This window comes from Nestor notabilis, unplaced genomic scaffold (genome assembly GCF_000696875.1).
Source record: "Nestor notabilis isolate BGI_N333 unplaced genomic scaffold, ASM69687v1 C15150235, whole genome shotgun sequence".
In the NCBI taxonomy this organism is placed as follows: Eukaryota; Metazoa; Chordata; class Aves; order Psittaciformes; family Psittacidae; genus Nestor; species Nestor notabilis.
In genome coordinates, this window is record NW_009951187.1 from 361 (window position 1) to 2,470 (window position 2,110).

Below are 2,110 nucleotides of genomic sequence, written 5' to 3' on the forward strand. Positions count from 1 at the left end.
CTCATTAAATGCAAGTACAGTTTATGATTAGCTGACTTATCCAGGCAATGCCTTACAGTCCTCCTAGACCTGGTAAGTGAGAGAGAGAAAAAGAAAGCATTACAAATATTGTAATTTGAGAAGATGGGAAGCTATGCAGAGTGGTGAAGAAAACCAGAAGGACCCCAGTTATCCTGAAGTGATGGGGTGCTCTTAAGTGATTCTTACTGATTCTGTCGTAAATGCCTACTTTCACACCTCAAGAGACAGTATTATTATGAGCACAATTGCTGAGGATGCTATTCTAACCTTTTACTAAACATCAGGCACAAAAAGAGAAACTAGGCTATTGCCTTACTTCACAGAAAACTTGCCATGGAGTATTGACAGTAGGCTATTAACTTAAGTCTGTCTAGCAAAAGAGGTGAGTTTGCAATTTACCTCTGGCTAGACATTCCCTGAGTCTCGCTTCTGTCAAGGAAACTAGCAGCAACATCAAACGCATCTTCAAACATTACCTATCGGAGAAAACACTTCAGATGTCAATATATCCAGCCACCTAGAAGTTCTACCTAGTGCATTATTTTTAAAAATGAAGCTTTTAAAAACATGCTATTCTTTCTTTCCATTTACAGGTATGTTTATAGCTAGAGTAAACCAAGAGGGTTTTGTGGAGACAGGATTAGTAAGGAATAACTGTATTTCACGATTAGGCACACAAGGTTAGTACATTCCCTGTGTTTCAACCTCTAGGAATGACAGTTAACATTATATCTCCCAAAAATCAGTAAAAAACATGAACTGTATCAGTGCTTTAGAGACTTGACTGTGGGCTGCTGCTTATGGCTGGAGACTTCAGTTTCCCCAAATCTGATTCCAATGTGTGACCTGGCTTGCAAAGGAATTTACATGCTCTCTGTGACAGACTGATAAGCTCATTAGTTTACTCTGCCATAATGCAGTTCACACATTTTCTGTGCCAGAAAGTACAGTACATGCAACATCCCCATGACATTTCCTAAGGAGGTCAGCAATGTAAGTTGTGTCATGTGACTCAAAAAGAACTTGTCAATACCACTTACTTACATGCTAAAGGCGGACATTTGTCCCTCCCTTGCAGCTAATAAAATTACACACATCTTTGAGCAGCTAGTTGCTTAAGGTATCAGTGCTCCAGGAACAGTTTACAAAGAGTTGGCTGTTATTTCATCTCGTTTTAACAAATGCCCCGGTCTACTCAGTCGCTGAGTTCTTGGCTCTGCAGAGGTGCATGACACAGGCAGTCATTAGCCCTGTACCACTGGAACCTTCTCTTTGCTACCAAGTGCTTTGATGAAAAAAAGCCACACAACCAAAACAGCAGGCCTTGGCAAACTGGGTATTCCTTCTGGATTTAGATCATCTGTGCTCCTTGGAGAGTTTGCAGAGAACAGTAACTGCGTAATTCTTGTCCTTGCTTCCTCCCCCTGGAGCAAGTTAGAGCAAATATAACTGTTACTTAGCACAGAAACTACAGGTCAGTGGAGACCGTCAGGATTACTACCACTGCACTCCTATAGTTTGCCACTATAGGTAAGAGACACTTCTCTCTCTTACCAAGAGAGAACTTAGTGCAGCTATTTACTCAAAGACTACTTATTGTCTCCACTTTTCGCATTCAAGTGGTCTTGGGAAGGCTTAATTGCAACTACTGTATGTTAACAATTAAAAGCTGCAGAGCTAATTAGCACCTGAAAGCTTGGGGTTTCAGAGGCAGACGTATGTTACTGAGCACTTACTTCCTCTGGTGTGGAGACTGAGGAATCACTGGCTTCCTCACTGTTACCTCGACTGTCCCCCACACTACCTTCAGTGCATGCAGGCTCCTGGCAAGCAGCCTTAGGATCCATGAGGAAATCTCTCTGGCTACAGTACTGCAAGATGCTGTCTCTCTTTTCTTCAGAAAGCTCTTGCCAGAGGTGGGAAATAGCCATGGATACCTCAGGAAGAGGCACCTCCTCAGTGCAAACAATTCCACGCTCTATCAGTAGGTCCACTGTGTGCTTATAAAAATACAGGTATCTGTAACGAACGGAAAGTGATCATCTCTTAAAAGCAGACTATGAGGCAGCCATTACTATAATTCAGCAGG

The 2,110-nt window shown here is 42.2% G+C and overlaps 1 protein-coding gene across 1 annotated transcript; it reads right to left on the reverse strand.

Moving 5' to 3' along the window:
- Positions 1-407: 407 nt before the first annotated feature.
- Positions 408-2,040, reverse strand: STRA8 (stimulated by retinoic acid 8; the record flags this gene model as incomplete). The annotated part of the gene is made up of 2 exons (XM_010023038.1): positions 408-497; positions 1,758-2,040. Coding segments are annotated over 2 exons (364 nt in total), but the record flags the coding sequence as incomplete, so codon positions are not given.
- Between the last annotated feature and the right edge of the window lie 70 nt (positions 2,041-2,110).